Here is a 17,161-nt window from a genome sequence, read left to right on the forward strand (position 1 = left end):
TTCTACGCCCGCAGCACGAAAGACCGCGGCTAAACCTCGTAAACATAGCAGCCCCATTCGATGACAACGCCCACTTGCGCCAGGCATTGCACTGTACATTTGCCCTTTGGCCTGATCCAAACAATCTCTTCGAAGCTGTCCGACTCAGTCGGAGCCCTTCTGGCGCTGTGATCCTCGGACAGATACATCATGTCTTACCAATACACGGTGACTGAGCGCAGGCGCAGAACTACGAACACCAGTGGCCACGGCAGCAGGTCGACATTTGGGTACTGGGTGCCACTGGTGCTCACGGTAACAGCAGCAACAATTGGACTCGCTGCCTGGGTATGGAGCGAACGGCGCGATGACGAGGAAGACTCTAGTGAAGACGAACACTACGCGGGAGGTGTCCCACCTCCAGGCTATGCAAGCATGAGCGGCGCAATAACCCCTGGCCCAGCACCACCAGGTGGATTTCAAGGCCCCCAATTCCCAGGTCCCGATCTACAAGATCCTGCAGCTCCGATGATGCCTGGCCAGCAACAGCCTGGTGGTTTTGTTCCCTTCGCACCGGGAGGATTTCAAGGTCCACCACCAGCAGGGTTTCCTAGCGGCGGAGCACAGTACGACAATGCCCGCTCAAGTGCAGTCGAGCAGCCGGGGGAGGCAGGTCTAGTAGCAAGAATGTCAAGCGCATTCGGGTTTGGCCGTTCAACGACCCCTTCCCAGAGCCAACCTCAGAGTCAAGCCCAAACGTACGACTGGGCCAACAAACCATTCTCAGCCGGGGTTGCAGCAGCCGGCGCAATGTTCGGTGCCGCTATTACCTCGCTAAGTGGTGGAGGTACCGAAGCGTATGAAGATCACGAGAGATGGAGCGAAGAGGCGGAGCAGCGGGACAATGAACGAGAAATACAGCAAGGCATACGACGACGTGGGACAGCGGAAGAATTCTTTTCCGGCCATGTTGATATTCCAAAATATACATCCATTGCGAGACAGAAGAGAAGGAACGTGGCTGTGGTTGTGTCTGCTGTTGGCCCTGCCGCTGATGCTGAATCGGAGGTGGGTCACCATGCCGTAAGTGTTCTCAAATCCCGTATTCCAGATGTACATCATGCTTACCGGCGCACAGTCCATTCTCACGCATCTCTGGGAGCATATCGATACAGACAGGACGAGAGTCTTTGTTCTCATCTACGCGCCAGATCTCAAAACACATCCGCTGTGTCCGGTCGCCGCCAGCCGCCCTTCGCAGTCTATGACCTCGTCGTTCTCAAACATCAGCCAGACTGATGCTCAGACTCCATCCCATACTCCGGGAGAATTCTTGTCTGGAACAGGAGAAGTTCTTCTGGCATCGGTGGATCCCATACCAATTGATGAACCAGCCTCCCTCTACCAGACTCTCTATAGCCAAGCCACCGAGATCGTCGACCACGAGACTCTGATCCTCCCGTTCACCACTCCTCATGGGCACAAGCATATCCTACGAAGCCTGGCTCCTGAGATTGTGTACATCCAGGAATCTCTCTGTGGTCGGGATGGAGAAATCGTTTCAGATCTGTCGGGCTGGGTCCGGCAAACGGTCGTCGTGATTGGGGACGAAGGCGGCCATGGCGGTTTAATTGACACGGATGATGAATCAGCCGTCCAGAAGCCGGAGACGTGGTGGCAGAAGGAAGAACGGACTGGCCTCGGGAAACAGGTTACAGTAGTGGAGAGCCTGAAAATAGGGGAAGACTGGCGAAGACGCGTTGACGAGAGGGACTAGCGCCGGTGTGGTGGATAATGTCAATGGTCATGGTCATGAAAGTCTTGCTTGTCATCTGCAGTATCTGCGAATTGAGCGATCGGAACAGCTACTCGAGGTATGAAATCTCATCTATAGTATAACCCATGAGGTCTTCCTCTACTAGGATTATGAAGGGTTCTACGGCATTTGATGTTGAAAATATTTTATTCTAACTTCTGACTGAATTGTTTCTAGAATTGGAGGGTTGCAAGCCTTATGAACCCCGGCTGTGATAAATAATTTATGGATAGCTTCAACCCCAATAAATTGTTCCATCCACCGAGTCACCACGATTGAAAGGTCACAACGCCGCTCTAAAAGGAGCCGACGTGCGAGCTATGATCGGACAAGTATTATTGGGTAGAGGTCTACCTTGGTCCAAAGCAATAGCTCGTAGGCGTATGATTTGTTCAACTTGAGCGCGGAAAGAGATTGTTCTGTGGTTGAGAGCCATCGAGCCTTCGCCTCATTAGGGGGTATGGCTTCGCGAGGAGATGGGCAACAGCACGAACTCTGCCATATGCAGATCTTTGTAGTTGGCAGAAAACGTTGGGTACTGTGCCAGCGTACGAGTATTGCCCCATTCCTTGATACCGACGTCGTTCCTACAAGAGACGGCCGCGCAAGGCCAGCACTTAATAGGGGGCACCTAATAGGGGGGACCGAGGTGTCCACGTGAGGCCGAGCACCGGGCAGACGTCGAGAAATGCCAAGCCTTTGACCTTTAATGAGACATCGATCGTGTTGCGACTGCGCATCATCAACGTTGAACTCCTCGACATTTCCATCCATTTTGATTCTGTTTTGTATAATTCCCTGACCGCGCTGGCCTCTGGCACCCCTATACCCAAGAACTGGACCGAATACACCTCCATACCTGCCTGAGCCAGGGTCCAACCTAACCTGCTGCCCCTCATGATGCGCGTTTGGCCAGCAGCGTCGCATTCTGGCCGAGCACCTTTCCAAGAGGCTGCTACTGCTTCGGAATAGTGGTGACATCTCTGGAAGAGTAGGGACCCGTGGCAAATCAGGAGATCGTCTTCACACAATGGCTGCAGTCATGGCTAAGCCGGCTGGAACTGCCACCAAGATGAAGAAGCCCCCCACGCCTGTGGTACAAACGAATGTGAACGGTGTTAAGCCGACAGCACCGTCTTCGTCGCCCTCGAGTGCTAGGAAAAGCCTCCCCGGCCAGAACCCAACTCCGACCTCTGCTTCGAGCAATAGTGCCACGGTCAATGGCACAGCGCGATCGAATCGGCGACAACCACGGTTATCCATACGAAATAACACAGAGAATGGCTCGATTGAAAAGCGGGTGCCCAAGAAGATCCCGGAGCCATATGGTTTGTCCCTCATGGCTATTCTCGCGTCCTGCAGCACCAACTGACCGCGCCTTTGCAGTGCCTAAAGAGTCCTACATCCTGCGCAAGTTCAAAGGGTGCCCGCCCTCTCTAATTGTCCATCTCCACCCCACACACTTTCGTTTTGACCAGCAAGATGGAAGCTTCAGCTATCACTCTGAAATGCGCGTCTTCATCGAACATCTCGCCAAAGGAACTATCCCGCACGACATGGTTGAAGAGTTTCGGAAGTCAGATGTGAAATACTACGATGGATGGCTCATTGTTCGAGTCGTGGATCATAAATCTGTCGCGAAGGATGTCCATACCTCTGAGGCCGCGGCGGATGACGAGAAACCATTTTCTATCCACAACTACAATCAATACATCACACCCTCACCTTACGCGCCCTATCCCTCGCAAGAACAATCCCTTGCCAGATCACCACCACTTAAGCAAGAACGTCAGGACTCAGTGGCCAGCGACACCAGAGATCTTCTTCACTCTGACGATACTATTGATGTGGCGCCAAAATCGACAAAGCCCCGTCCCAGAATTTACCATGTTGCCCTGCGACCGACGATTTTGTCTCGGCATATGGACCTGGTCCTAGATGCGATGGCACCGGATCCCAAATCGGTCAACCGAAAGCAGTCCCAAGCCAATTCCGCCAACCGGCCACCTGGGTCGGCGGCCCCGCAAACCCCCATCTCAGGAGTGCCTCCTACCCCGTCATCGGAGAAGGGACCGCCACTCAAGAAACAAAAGCTGAGGATAGATCCCAAGGATTTGTTGGAATACGAAGGGCGGATTGTCAATGCCACCGCTCCCCCATTGTATTTGGACCCAGTGGACACCCTAGAGGAAGCCGAAACCTTGATCGATATACTCAAGGACCCTCTTTGCAACACCCGTCCTCCATCCCCCAAACGCCGCAAGAGGACCTTTGCGGAACTTGCAGCGGAAGATGCTCACGCAAAGCAACAAGAGCGGTTTATGCTCATTATGGACGAGCGTACCGCTGGCAGTACTGGAGCTACGAATTCCGGTGCTGTGGATGGCCAAGCTGCTGCCACATTGTTCCAGCCGCGCTTCGAGAAGTTTAATGCCCTTGATAATATTAAGCGAGAAATCGCGGAACGAAAGCAGCGTGAGAAGGATCGACAGTTGCAAGAGGACGAGACTCGAAGGAGTCAACAAGATCGTATGCAGGAAGAAGAGAAGAAACGGATCATGATTCAACGGGCCCAAGAGATGAGAGGGATGCGTCCGCGGCCGCAGGACGTACAGACGGTTTTTCAACAGCAGCAGCATACTCAAGCTGTGCAACGGCCTCCTTCTCAGCAAGTCAATGGCATTCCTCCAAACATGCAGAGCCAAATGCTCGCTGCTCAGCAACGTGGCTCTCCGGTCATTCGTCAAGGTACTCCTCTTGCGGCTTCGTCGCCCGTCGTGACTGGTGCTGGTCAAGTTGGACATCCCATGGCTATGTCAGGTTCACAACAAGGGCATGGGTCTCCACCTCGGCCCGGCTCCGGCTCTGCTGTGCAACATGGCCATCCCAGCGCCCCTATGGCCAGAGTCCCGAGCGGGCAAGGGCCAAGCCGACACAGTACTCCACAAATGGCTCATGGCACGCCCAGGAACGCAACCCCTGTTATGCGACAAGGTACGCCCGCACAGCAGATCACTCAGGCTAGTCCACATGGTAGTACGGTGGCCCCTACGCCTCAGATGATGCCGGCCGGAATGATGCAAGGAATGCAGGGACAGGCTCCGAACGGAGTTCCTCGACAGTTGAATCCGCAACAGCTTGCAGAGATGCAACGCCGCCAGGCATTGCAGCAGCAAGCAATGCAACAACAGATGGCTAATGGCACCCCCCAAATGTCACATGCCCAAATAGCACACATTCAGGCTCAGCAGCAGGCCCAAGCCGAACGACAGGCAGCCATACAACGGCAACAAGCACAACAACACCACCAGCAGCAGCAGCAGGCGATGCAGCAAGGCACGCCGCAGAGCCAACACATGTCGCCAGATCCTGCGCAAAGCCAGATAGCGTACAAGCAGTCCGTAGCCGAACATGTCAAGGCTCAAATCCAAAGTCTCCAACAACAAAATCAAGGCCATAGCTCGCCTGCACCGAACCACATGACACCTCAGCAGCAAGTGTCGCAATTAGCTCATGTCCAGCAACAGCAAAGGATGATGGCTGCCCAAGCTCAACAAGCTCAGATGATGGGCGGCAGCGTGCCACATCCACAGCAGCGGCCCCAAGCAAATCCTGCGCTACAACAATTATATCAGTCGACGTTGGCCGCCTACCAGCAGCGTTTCTTGGGACAAGCCGCCGCTAAGTACGGTGGCAACACAAGTATGCTTCAGCCCGCCGAGGTCCAGCAGGTGCAACAGCAAGCTAAAACTGCAGCCATGCAAGCCGTGCGCAGACGCCAGGTTGAGATGAACAATATGTCGATTCAACAGGCTCAGATGCGCCAACAAGTTGCCCAGCAGCAAGCTCAGCAGCAGGGCGGTGGAATGCCTAATGGGATGATGGGCATGAGCCCTAACATGGCAGCAGCTCTCCAACAACAACAGGCGCAGCACATGCAGCAGATGCAGCTTCAACAAGCTCAGCAAGTGATGCAGGCGCAGCAGCAGCAACAAGGCATGCAGTATCAGCAGCGGTGACGAAGAAGATGTGTGAACGTGCCCGATGTGGGCTAGTTCATTAGGTAAAGTTTGCGGCCGGAACACACTTTATGTTTTTGCATAGTCTGCGTTGTTTTATGTCTTTACTTGCTACGAGAACTCGACCTTGACTTGACTGGGGGGTGGTGATCTGGATTTTATTTCGCATCGATTCTCCTCGGCGGCAGATTGTGTGCATGCTTTATTTCTGGATGCTGGCTTGGGGTTTCCCTTCTTCGAGAACGGCGAATTTGACCGGGAATGGATACATACTACCTACCTAAGGTATGGCATGGGAAATCGTGTGGAGCCGACGGAGGGGCTGGGCAATGGGCGTTTGCTACCTATACCACCACGAATGTCCACGAACCAAAAAGTGAAATGACGATCATCTATCAAGGAACGAGTGGCTGGACAGGCGGCCAAGTGTGGCGGACGCAGTGGCTGTCGCATGCTATTGCGGTGTGAAATATGGACTGCAATGCGACGAGGCAGTCGAGGGACAAGGAGACATGTGTTTCCCAGCTGGTCTCGCTCTCACTGCTCTTTCGCCCTTCCTGGCAAGGCCTTTGAGAGGAGCGGGATGTGTATATTCGCGCCTTTATGCTGCAGGACATTGATACATTGATTCATCTACTCTACTGAGAAAACTAGTCCTGTACCGCGCACAACACTCCTGCACAGCTGGCCCATCCCACAAATCGTTAATGTCGTAATCTTGCCTGACACGATCATGCCATGACGTATCAGAGTTAGGATATGCTTCTGCTGCATGGCTGGATACCCAACGTGCCCTTATGCCACGAGGGAGCCCAAGAGGTCCAACGACCTCAGTCTCATAGTTCCTTCTTCAGGAAATGCTCCGGTGGATGATGCCCGTTATAGTCGATGTGGACATACGCTCGTTCCACGTCTGGCAGGCTCTCGAGCTTCATCTGCAAGTCCTCTGCCACATCATGGCAAACTCTCAGGCTCTCCTGGGGGTCCATGACCACATCGACTTCAACTACTAGACGCGGCCCGGAATGCCAAGCACGGACGGTGTCGAGTTGTTTGATGTGTTCACTGTGTGTCATGCTCACGTAGGTGATCAGTTGTTGTGTTTCCGTGTCGGCAGTGATGCCGATGAGAAGCTGGAACTCCGAGTATGCGGTGTGGAGCCAGAGAACAGAGATGAGAACGGATAGGACAATGGCACCAGCAGGGTCAAGCCACCATCGCAGTTTGCTGCCACCCACGGACGTCAGCACACCGAAGCCGTTGATGAAGAGATCGTTTCGATGATCTTCCCACAAGATACGGATTTGCGAGTATTGATTCCGCAGGGCCCAGCAGTATAGAAACAGGCCTAGTTTTGTGCAGAAAGCAACTGATACAGCGATGACGGACGGGAGATGGAAACTCTTAGTCTCGCTTTGATGGCCCCGTACAAGCTCCTGGATGGAAAAGCCAATGAGAATGAAACTGACAGCGGTCATAAGGAAACAGAACACGATGTTTCCGGCTGTTTCGATGCGCGCTCTTCCTGCCGGGAATTTCCTGGCATCGACCTTTTGCACAGCCTTGTTCGACAAGATCAAGGTAACGTTAGACATCGGGTCGAAGACGGCGTCGGCCATGGTAGTAAAGAGGGAAAGAGAACCAGAAGCAATGGCGCCGTAGAGCTGGAGCGCGGCCAGGATGATGTTGGCCACGAAGCTGCCGTACACCGCGATCTGGTACCGCAGATGGTTGGATGCCTGTGTGTCTCTTGCTTCCCGGACGTGTTCATCCACCGGCTTCAGCAACCTCTGGATCTGCTCATTCTGGGACTCGTAAAAATTTGAGATCTTGGACCGTTGCGTCTGGCCCGTGATGATCATAGGGTTGCAGATAGCATTGCGTTTGCGAGCGGTGTTCGCAGTGATGTGGTCTAGTTCGGACTTGGACTTCAGCCGGCGCGAGAGGTCTAGAGGATCGGAAGAGGAGTAATGCGTGGGTGACTGGCTCTCGGTGTCAAAGGTCGACGCGGTTCGATGTCGAGAGACCAAGTCTTCGCCATGGATGGCAGAAGTCATGGCTTCGCCATGCAGTAGATTTGGGTTAGGTACGTGCTGGTAGGGCTCGCCGGGGGCCGTTCGGTGATGGGGATTCTGTGTAAGCTCCATGAAGCGTTCGGAATGAGCGTCGGGATTGATGCCCATGGTGAAAGTTAGAAATGTAGCAGATTCGGTGAAGAACCGTACAAGGGCGGGTGACTGGTCGGTGGCAGTCACTGCACCAACATGGCTGTGCAATCAGATATCGAGAACGGTGCTCTGAAGCGTGATCCTCAAGCTTGTCTACACGGCACGTTTAGATCGGGCTGATGCAGAGGGCGAGAGAGTAAAAATGGGATATCGAGGAGAGTTGGTCGTCGGCCAAGAGTCAAGAGTCAAGACGGTGACGAACCAGCCACGACCGCATTTGTACAGTGGCTTGGGCCTGAGGAAACCACGGTCACACGGCGCAGTTTGTCCTTCTCCCACTCCTCCAACGCCAGGGTCAGAGCAGGTTTAATCGCATTTGGGCAGCTACTTCAATCCTCCTGACAGCAGAATACTTTGTCCCGTCAGGTATCCCGTCTTACATATCGTCGTCACGATGTTAGCACATTCCTGAGGCGTCCCCAGTCTTCCTACTGGGATATTTTTCACATCTCCAGGGCTGCCTTCGACAGATCTAGCATCGGGAATCATCCCTGTCTCGCCTATCATGGCCGGTGCGACGTCGTTGACCGTGATCCCATCCTTGGCCAGCTTCTGCGCCAGGTTTTTGACCATGCCCATCAGCCCGGCTTTGGATGCCGCGTAATGACAACCATTGATACCTCCGCCATATCCTGCTATGCTGCCCATCATGATAATTCGCCCCCATTTTTGCTGGGCCATGTGAGGCACAGCTAGCTTAGCCAACACGAAGGGTGCTCGCAAGTTGATCAAGACGGTATAGTCAAACTCTTCATAACTAATGTCCTGTATTTGAGGGATTCTCTTGCCGTGACCAGCATTGGCGATCACAATATCTGGACCGTGCCCATGTTGCGCCTCAATCTCCTTGTATAACCGCTCGATGTCTTCGGTCGATGCCATGTCGACCTGGTGGGAGGATATTCTTTGGCCGGCTGTGGAGGCTGGCAAGTCGGCGATCAAGGAATCCACGTTCGCCTTGTTCTTGGAATAGGTGAGAGCCAAATGGCAGCCTTGACTGTAGAGGTCTCGTGCACAACCCGCACCAATTCTGCGCATGTCAGTAAAAGACTTCAAGGTGCTCCAATGGGTTACTGACCCGCCAGACGCCCCGGTGATGAGGGCTAGGCGGCCGCGTATGTCATTGTCGACGGGCATGGTGGATGTCCGTGGAGTAGACGCTGGTCTTTGGGACAGTCGTCGAGTTGTGTGAGTGTTCGGCCTCGAGTTCTGCGGGCGAAGCATCCATGAGACTACTTACTCTGTATGCGAGGGTGGATGGAGGCGGCGAGTTCGGCGACTGCGCCGATGTTTCTCTCTGCTTGGAGGTCGAGTGCGGGGCAGATCCGACCCACGGCGGATGCCACACACGTCAATCGGGCTTGGTATTCAGTTGCCGACATCGCCCACGTCTATCCAAGTACGTTATCCGCACTCTGTTGTAGTGCTCCGTCCACCATAGTGGTACTCCCGCAATGCATCCACTACCCTCAAGTTCGGCACGATGGCTGAGATAGCGTAGCGGGTGTCGGAGTCAAGTTTCCAACTGGTGGTCGTGATGATGTCCTCTAAAAGAACAGATTGCTGGACCCGTCCATTGGCCAACTGAGACCATTGTTCTGCTGGTGCCATGATATTCCCTGAGTCTGAGGCATGAAAGAGGGTGCCGTCTCATAGGCAGCCATCGGGGCAAGCCCACTGATCCCATTCCCGGGGATTTGATCACCAGACACATAATCACCCACAGCCTCAAGATCAAGCCACGAGAAATCGTTGGCCGGACTGTACTGCATGTAGCCGTGAGCGTCTACTCGAACGCTTCCAGCCGACGACGAAAGTTGGGTGTCGGACATTGCTGGCGATTCCATGGGCTGCTGGACGTGAGAACTGTCTTTGGGCGGTTTGATCCATAGCAGTTCGAGCAATCGGGCGTAACGTGAGCCTGCATCCTGTGTAGATACAGAGGCTTTCTTGAGCACCTCCGTGACTTGTACAATCAGTTGTCGGACCTGCCGTGCTTCCATGTCCGTCATCACGCCAAAGGATCGTGCTTTGTACAAAAACACCGCAGAGTAGATGCTATAAAGATAGTATCTCAACGGCATATACCTCAAGTATCTGCCAGGATCGATCTGTGTACTGAGCAACGTTAGATATGCTTTGGCAGCGGCAACACTGGCCCAGATGAAGCGGGCATCTGGCATGGTCCCCACGTTGCTGAAAACGCTCCGGAGGTGGTCCCTTAGGGAGTGTGCATCGGTTTTGGGCTTGTTCGCAATTGCCTGGGAGATCGCGGCTTGAAATACGAAGGCGTTGGTGTAGAGGCATAGGTATTCGTACGACATCTGCATCGTGATCTTGATATGGGGCGAGCAGTCCAACTTTCCCCAGGTCGTGTTCCAGCGCGCGATTCCCATTCTGAAGTCATCCACGTATTTGACATAATCTCCCATGAGCATCATTTGGCCGCTCGTCCGCATACCCGAGTATAGGACGTCGTGAACATTCGAGTAGAGCTGTGTCAAATCGAGCGTAGCCTGCATTATTTTGGCGTAATCCTCATCCCCCGGACTGAATGGTTGTAGCGAGGGGAAGTCTTGAGAGGAAAGTCCTGTCATGGGTCCCGGGCCGCGAGACCAGAATGCCTTGCCTATTCTCACAGAGATAAGCCGGTCTGACACGTAGCAATTCGCCCAGGCAAGGCGCTTCCGCCCATCAATCTTTGCCTCCTCCGCCGACTCCTGGCGAAAAGCTGTTCTATCCAGGCCCAGAAAGTAGCCAGTACGAAGTGCAATGCCGACATGCATCCATGCTGATCGGTCTTCCTCACCTCTTCCCACCGCCTCGATGCGATTGTGAAGGCCTTGAGGCTCCCACTCGGCGAGTAGCAACAGGGCCTCAACTGCTTCCACGTCGCAGTCATGGCCAGCCGCAATTCCCGATATCAGATCGTGCATATATCGCGAGCAACTCATGTGAATATTGGGCTGCTCGACCATATCTTTGGAAGAAATGGTGATTACGGCGGTCAGCAGATGCTTCTCACTGACCGCGAAGGGGTCCAACTGGGCAGGATCAAAGTATTTTCGTGGGACTAGAGGCAGATATGGATGATAATGCTCGGCATAGCGTCTGACCAGCATCTGAATCACATCCGGTGTCAGATATCCTTCGCGTACTAGACGGTAGCTCGAGATACCGGCATGGATATTGACCGAACGTTGAGGCCCGGGCCTGATCGCACTTGGGATCGTCTGGCTGGAAAGGTAGCCCCGAGTGTTCCCCGTTGCCGTCGTCTGCAAATGATCTGCTTCACGACTGGCCACATCCTTCAATAGTTGCCACGCATCCGAGGGATTCCTGGGTATGGTATTTCCAATAGTGCTGTCTGTAGTAGAGACCGAATCATCATCTTCCACCCCCTCCACGACAGATGCTCCATTTTGACGATCTCCTGTAGTCGAGGTCACGGAGCTGTCTCCATGCGCAGAGAGCTGTGGGTAAGATGGAGGTTGTGGCTGCGAACTGGGAGTCGACTGGTGGATCGTCATCAACTGGCGAGGTTTGGTCGAGGTTGAGAGGTTGGCGGTGGAAAGGGTTTTCTTCCGGACACGACTGCCGCCGCGATTAGAGGTTGCTAAGGTACAGGAGCGGCCGTCCTTTTTGCATCGTCCACAGGGTGGTTGGCCGCCTGAAACATCACTGCAACAATGGTTAATCAAAAATGCCCTCCGCGTGCAAATTGCCGAAAACGACGGCTATTGCGTGTTGGGTGTCGTAGCCGGCGAATGGGGAAAATCTGGGGCTTAGGAGCTTAGGAGGCTCCAGTGGACCTGACGCACACACGGAAGAGCACAGAGCGAGCGACATTGCCACCCGCCATCGGGCACAGGGGGAGGATATGAAGCGAAGGAACAGCGGGCAAACTTACAGATCGCACCGGCTTTTGCGAGCACGACAGAAGGTACATGCTCTTGATACGCGCTTCATCGGCGCTGGGCTGTGGTCCGCCATCGAGTGATGTTCGAGGAGGAACAAACCCTCTTGATGCTCTAGAGGGGGATATTGGGAGGGGATGCAATGACGGCAAGACTAAGGTAGCTTTTAGGTGCGGCAGCCTACCTTAAGGACCTTAGGGGCTTAGGCTCAAGGTAGGCTTAGTTAGCCCGACGTAATGGCAGTCCCTAGAGGCTAAGGGCACGTACATGGTACCCGGTACCTACTAGAAGTCCTACATACCTTAATTAGAGGCTACCAGGTATTTCTTTCATTGGGATCACGACCATTTGCACCTGTTGCGCAGCTAGCACCCATCAGCCGGGGATAAGGCAGGCACCTACCTCAGTATATATGTCTGTTCAACCACATAACATAAGGACTGATTATGAGTACCTAGTATATCGTATACTTTACTGATATTGACGTGGAACAGCGTGCCTGATACGCCTGTTCAATCATAGGTGGACATGTGATTTCAATTCGACGCGTCTATTTTGGGATGACCCAGACACGCGCAGACGCGGAAACCTCTTTGTGGGGGAAGCACAATGAAGCAAAGGTACTTTGTAGGTAATAATGAATGGGAGGCCATCAGGCACACGTTCGTTACAACCGCAATTAGATGGTATATTACTATCGTAGAGCCTCCTGAGAACTTGAACTTCACTTTGCCTTTCGCATTTTTGAATGCGACCTCATTCACTTGAAAACGCAGACAGCCGACCCCAGATTTTCTCTCCAATCCTTGCCACTGTCACTCTTCCGCCAAACCACCAGCAACGTGGCCTTCACTCATTCATGAGGCTCCAAACCTCTTCCTGACCATTGTATTCGGTACACACCACTGCTCCCACCTTGACCTTCTCTCGTGCCTCCTGCGTAAGGCAGCTCGTTTGGGCGCAGTCGCCCAACTGCGCCGCGTCTGCCTGACACGTCGATCTAAGTATCACTTTGGCACCTCTTGACACTTCCTACAGCCTCACCACAAAATGGCAGACGTTACGGACCGTGCTCGTGTCGCCGAGATCGAGGATATTCGAGATGATATTGCTCTTAATGAGGGCCTTCTTGAAAGTCTGAACGATAACGACGATGGCGACTCGGATACGGAAGACACCAAGGCTCTCATAAGAAATAACCTCAAGCAGCTCAAAAAGCGTCTTCATCTGTTGCAGCCTACCCCCAATGAAGACGGCGATGGCGAGCCACTCTCAAGAGTCAATATTCATGAAATCCCAAGCGCCAATACAAGACCTAGAAGCAGCCATGCTCAGACTCCCAATCACGGTTTCTCTCCCAGACCTAGCGACCCCATGCCTCCGCCAAACTACGATCTAGTAAATCGCAAACGACTCAGAGACGATGCCAGTTTCCATGATGAGGTTACCGGGCCCTCTTCTAAATCTCGACGGACCACGCCAAGTTCATCGGTCACTGCTGCACCCTCTCCTGCCGACTCTACGAACAGCCTCGATAGTCTCGACTTTGATGATCCATTCATAACCTCCTTGTTCGGCGATCTATCGAAGGATGAGGCAGAGCGTCATCGTGAGTTCTGGAAGAAGCATGAAGAGCGGAAGAAGCAACAAGAAGAAGATGCCAGACTTGCAAGAATACTAGCTCAAGGGCAGGACGATGATAGCTTCACGTCCACACCGCCCACTGGCTATGCCCGCCCATCAGACTATACCCAATCTTTCTTCAAGACAGACGGCAGCATAAATCGTCTCTCAACCAAACCAGCTCCGCCAAACCATGAAAGCCCGTCGGCGTCCATGGTCAGACATCCATTTATCAGCAACTCTACTTCAGTCAAACAAGAGCCCAGAGCGAGTCATCCAAACGTGGCATCCATCAAATCGGAGTCTGCGTACAATTTGAGTCATTTGTCGAGTTCCGACCCATATGCATCTAGCTCCAGACCGCCCTTCACTCCTGCCCAGAATTCTGGGCGCATTGCCACGACAAACGGCATCAAATCCGAGCCCGCTCACTATTCGTCGGCGCCGATGATACCTGGCAGCTTCCCAGGAGCGCAAACATATGCTAGCATTGGCGGGATTCCGGTATATAACTCGTCATCATATAACGGTTCTGCTTCGACACCGGGCGGGTCTCATCGTATCGGAAACAACCAGCCATATGTTCCTTCAAGCGGTGCTGAGGCTGGCTTTGGCTTTGGCTTTGGCAACACAAGAGTTTTCGATCCACTCGCCCACTTGCGGTCTGAATATCAAGATCCAGCTCAGACAAAGGAAGAACTACAAGACCTGCTGAAGCATATCAGACCTGACGAAGAGTTCGGTGCTGACCAAGTTGCTGTGCAGCCAGATGGCTTGAAGGTGACTCTGATGCCACATCAGCTTTATGGACTGACTTGGATGAGAATGATGGAGGAGGGCACCAACAAGGGCGGCATTCTTGCCGACGACATGGGACTGGGGAAGACCATTCAGAGCATTGCTTTGATGCTTGACCGTCCGCCACCTGAAAACAAACACCGCCCGACGCTTGTCGTCGCTCCAGTCGCGCTGATGCATCAGTGGAAGAAAGAGCTTGAGAAGATGGTCCGTTCGAGACGTCGCCTCAATGTTTTTGTTCTGTACGGAGAGTCCAGAAGAACCACTTGGTCTGCTCTGAAGGCGTACGATGTCGTTCTAACAACATACGGTCTGTTGACGTCTGAACTCAAGCGCAAACTGGCCTGGGATGAGAAGCTGAAATTGGTTCCGGACGCGCGACCTAGGCCTTACGAAGAATGCCCCGTACTTGGGGAGCGATCTCACTTTCACCGTGTGATTCTCGATGAAGCGCAGTGGATCAAAAACCGAAACACCAAGGCTGGTCTCGCTGCTTGTCGTATTCAATCCGATTATCGCTGGGCTCTTACTGGCACTCCCATGCAGAACAGTGTGGAAGAGCTGTTCAGCCTGGTCAAATTTTGTCGGATTCGACCTTACAATGAATGGAGCCAGTTCAGCAGCGACATTGCTCGGCCGCTGAAAAACCGGAATGGAAACAAGGATAAAGCTATGACGGCGCTGCAAGCGCTGCTTCGGGCGATATTGCTGCGACGTACCAAAAGCTCTAAAATCAATGGTGAACCTATTCTTCAACTTCCGCCCAAGACAATCAAAGAAGAAAGAGTGACTTTCGACGAGGATGAGCTGGCCTTCTACCAAAGCCTGGAATCCAATGCTCAGATCCAGTTCAACAAATACATCCAGAGAGGAGGCATAGGCAAAAACTATTCTCACGCGCTCGTTCTGCTCCTACGGCTCCGCCAAGCCTGCTGTCATCCTGGTCTTGTTGTTCAAAGCAAGGACTTTCTTCAAGGGGCAGGGAATTTGGACACCGATGCTCTGCTGGACAACGCTGCCGAGCTGGATCAGAAAGTTGTTAGCCGCTTGAAGGAGATTGACGCCTTTGAATGCCCAATCTGTATGGATGTTGACGAGAACCCCGCCCTGTTCCCTTGCGGCCATGCACTCTGCAGCGATTGCCTTAGTCGTTTGATTGATCAGGCCACCAGTGACAATGACGTCCTTCCTACATGTCCTCATTGTAGAGCCAAAATCGATGCCAACAAAATCACCGACATTACAAGTTTTCTTCGTGTTCATTGTCCGGATCGAGCACCAGCAGAGACTAAAGATGAAGAGGACGAGGATGATGATGATTGTGATGACACCGAATCCGAGTCTGACTCTGATGGTTCGGACGAAGGCGGCGATTTGAACGGTTTTGTTGTACCCGACGATTTCGAGGAGCAGTCTGAAGATGAGAGTAAGGCAAAGAAGCGAGTCTCGAAATCTCGCACGGGAAAGAAGAAGTCCAAGTCCAAGTCGAAAGATACGTTGCATTCGCGCGATGCCTTCAAATCCCTTGCCCAGCTTCGGAAGGAGGGGCTGAAGAGCAAATCTGCGAAGCGAAAGTATCTTAGGCGTCTACGCAAAAACTTTCAGACGTCGGCCAAAATCACCAAAACCATTGAACTTTTGGAGGAGATCAAGGGTCGTGGGAAGAACGAGAAGACCATCATATTCTCCAACTTCACATCGTTTCTCGATCTCCTCGAAGTTCCTCTGGTCGATCATCGAGACTTTCGCAACTACGTCCGGTACGACGGATCAATGTCAGCGACCGAACGGAACAATGCCGTCATGGAGTTCACAGAGAACCCGAACTGCAATGTCATCCTTGTGAGCCTCAAAGCAGGCAATGCTGGCCTTAATCTTACTGCCGCAAATCATGTGGTGATGCTCGACCCGTTCTGGAATCCGTTCGTGGAATTCCAGGCAGCCGACCGATGTTACAGAATTGGCCAAACCCAGGAGGTGACGGTCCACCGAGTCTTGATCGGTGAAGGAGGCTCCGAAGACAATGAACCCAAGCCTGGAGGATTCACCGTCGAGGATCGAATCTTGTCGCTACAGGAGAGAAAGCGTGAACTGGTCGAAACTGCGCTCGATGAGACGGCTGGCCGTAATGTGGCCAGGCTCAGTGTCCGAGAGCTGGGTTACCTATTCGGTCTTTCTACCTAACCATGATCCTCCTGGCCGGCGCTCAGATGAAGGGCAAACGAACGAGTATGATGATGATCGTCTGTTGATCCAACACCCCAAGCGGCTTGCAAAGCTCGACAGACGAGTTTAACAAGCACGCATTTGTACAACACATATGATACCCCTGCATTGATAGATTTAAGGTCTTGTACGGTCCTGGAGGAGTTTCGGCGAGGCTGAAGGGGACACATGGTCTACTGCACCGACATCGGTTCAACATCCTTATTACCATCCACCTTTCGGTTCGGTCAACCTGGGCACTGGGCTTACCGAGGGAGTCATGAAGATCTGAACAGATACAGATCAGCGGAACGCATAGGACAACGATGTGTTACCGAAGTGTTAACTTCCTCCAATGCCTGCAGCAGTCATGCTGCTGTCCGGCATGTTGATCATACAGATTACCAGCTGAAGATTAACTCCGTTCATTGTCTGCGTTTTCATTTTCTGTCCTGATGGTGTGGTTTTCTTTATCTGCAGTGAATGAAGGCAGTATGCTTTACCACCTTGCTCTTGGTCAATGTCCCTTTGTTCATTGTGAGTGACAGCGCTGGATGCACTTCCTTGTCTGCGGCC

The 17,161-nt window shown here is 53.0% G+C and overlaps 6 protein-coding genes across 6 annotated transcripts; 3 read left to right on the top strand and 3 right to left on the bottom strand.

The window, feature by feature from the left end:
- Positions 1-189: 189 nt before the first annotated feature.
- On the top strand, positions 190-1,756 carry A1O3_03187 (uncharacterized protein; the record flags this gene model as incomplete). Its single annotated transcript, XM_007733325.1, has 2 exons — positions 190-1,062; positions 1,118-1,756. The coding sequence occupies 2 exons, from the start codon at positions 190-192 to the stop codon at positions 1,754-1,756; spliced, it is 1,512 nt and encodes a 503-aa protein (XP_007731515.1).
- Positions 1,757-2,825: 1,069 nt separating this feature from the next.
- Positions 2,826-5,814, top strand: A1O3_03188 (uncharacterized protein; the record flags this gene model as incomplete). The annotated part of the gene is made up of 2 exons (XM_007733326.1): positions 2,826-3,123; positions 3,182-5,814. 2 exons carry the CDS (start codon positions 2,826-2,828, stop codon positions 5,812-5,814), a joined length of 2,931 nt encoding a protein of 976 aa, XP_007731516.1.
- Positions 5,815-6,650: 836 nt separating this feature from the next.
- Positions 6,651-7,997, bottom strand: A1O3_03189 (uncharacterized protein; the record flags this gene model as incomplete). The annotated part of the gene is made up of 1 exon (XM_007733327.1): positions 6,651-7,997. The coding sequence occupies one exon, from the start codon at positions 7,995-7,997 to the stop codon at positions 6,651-6,653; it is 1,347 nt and encodes a 448-aa protein (XP_007731517.1).
- A 369-nt stretch (positions 7,998-8,366) lies between these two features.
- Positions 8,367-9,179, bottom strand: A1O3_03190 (3-oxoacyl-[acyl-carrier protein] reductase; the record flags this gene model as incomplete). Its single annotated transcript, XM_007733328.1, has 2 exons — positions 8,367-9,072; positions 9,121-9,179. The coding sequence occupies 2 exons, from the start codon at positions 9,177-9,179 to the stop codon at positions 8,367-8,369; spliced, it is 765 nt and encodes a 254-aa protein (XP_007731518.1).
- Positions 9,180-9,589: 410 nt separating this feature from the next.
- Positions 9,590-11,572, bottom strand: A1O3_03191 (uncharacterized protein; the record flags this gene model as incomplete). The annotated part of the gene is made up of 1 exon (XM_007733329.1): positions 9,590-11,572. The coding sequence occupies one exon, from the start codon at positions 11,570-11,572 to the stop codon at positions 9,590-9,592; it is 1,983 nt and encodes a 660-aa protein (XP_007731519.1).
- Positions 11,573-13,009: 1,437 nt separating this feature from the next.
- On the top strand, positions 13,010-16,564 carry A1O3_03192 (uncharacterized protein; the record flags this gene model as incomplete). Its single annotated transcript, XM_007733330.1, has 1 exon — positions 13,010-16,564. The coding sequence occupies one exon, from the start codon at positions 13,010-13,012 to the stop codon at positions 16,562-16,564; it is 3,555 nt and encodes a 1,184-aa protein (XP_007731520.1).
- Positions 16,565-17,161: the final 597 nt, after the last annotated feature.

This window comes from Capronia epimyces (genome assembly GCF_000585565.1).
Source record: "Capronia epimyces CBS 606.96 chromosome Unknown aczIQ-supercont1.2, whole genome shotgun sequence".
Classification (NCBI taxonomy): domain Eukaryota; kingdom Fungi; phylum Ascomycota; class Eurotiomycetes; order Chaetothyriales; family Herpotrichiellaceae; genus Capronia; species Capronia epimyces.